Source organism: Mandrillus leucophaeus, unplaced genomic scaffold (genome assembly GCF_000951045.1).
Source record: "Mandrillus leucophaeus isolate KB7577 unplaced genomic scaffold, Mleu.le_1.0 Scaffold551, whole genome shotgun sequence".
Taxonomy (NCBI): Eukaryota; Metazoa; Chordata; class Mammalia; order Primates; family Cercopithecidae; genus Mandrillus; species Mandrillus leucophaeus.
This window is the reverse complement of record NW_012105931.1, coordinates 922,812-923,558: the sequence shown is the minus strand read 5'-3', so window position 1 is coordinate 923,558 and position 747 is coordinate 922,812. Positions and strand designations below refer to the sequence as shown.

The 747-nt window shown below is 48.2% G+C and overlaps 1 protein-coding gene across 1 annotated transcript in view; it reads right to left on the bottom strand.

The window, feature by feature from the left end:
• CDH3 (cadherin 3, type 1, P-cadherin (placental)) overlaps positions 1-747 on the bottom strand; it is an 82,997-nt gene that overhangs the window by 6,864 nt on the left and 75,386 nt on the right. The window contains exon 11 of the mRNA XM_011998007.1: positions 265-475. Coding sequence (XP_011853397.1) covers positions 265-475 — 211 coding nt within the window. The remainder of the gene's footprint in view (positions 1-264; positions 476-747) is intronic.

Below are 747 nucleotides of genomic sequence, written 5' to 3'. Positions count from 1 at the left end.
TTTTTTTTAGTACAGATGGGGTTTCACTGTGTTAACCAGGATGGTCTCGATCTCCTGACCTTGTGATCTGCCGGCCTTGGCCTCCCAAAGTGGCTGGGATTACAGGCATGAGCCACCGCGCTCGGCCGAGACCCTGTCTTAAAAAAAACGTTTAAGGGGTGGACAGGCGATGTTGGTGGCCTCTTAGTTCCAGGAGCTGAAGTTCAACATAGAATCCTGTCTTTCAACTTCCCCATCCTCAGGGAGGGGGTGGGGGCCTGGTACTCACGCAGCAGAGCCAGGACAGCTCCCAGCACAGGGAGGATGAAACCCCCCTTCCAGGGATCAGGGCATTTCTCGACATGGCCGTGGCAGTCACACACGGTGGCCCTGATCACTGTCAGCTGCTCCTTGTTGCCATGGTCAGACAGAGAAAGGTGCACATCATATGTGTCCTGCTTCAGGAACTTCTTCAGGGACAAGACCACCGTGTCATCTGGAGTGAAGAGATCATTGATTAGCTGTGGGATAGCATCAGTGCAGGGATCTGAGTACACCATGATGAAAGTTTGAGAATACGGCTCCTACATGTGGGCAATGGGGAGAAATACTCCACAAGCACACTTTGGAAAACAGCAGTAAAAGCTGATCTTTGGCTAAAGCAAAACTCACCATAATGAAAAGGATTATTGGGATAAAAATACTCATTTGTCGTTTTACTTTAAAAAAAAATCGATAATCACAGTATTTTTTTTTTTTTGAGACGGA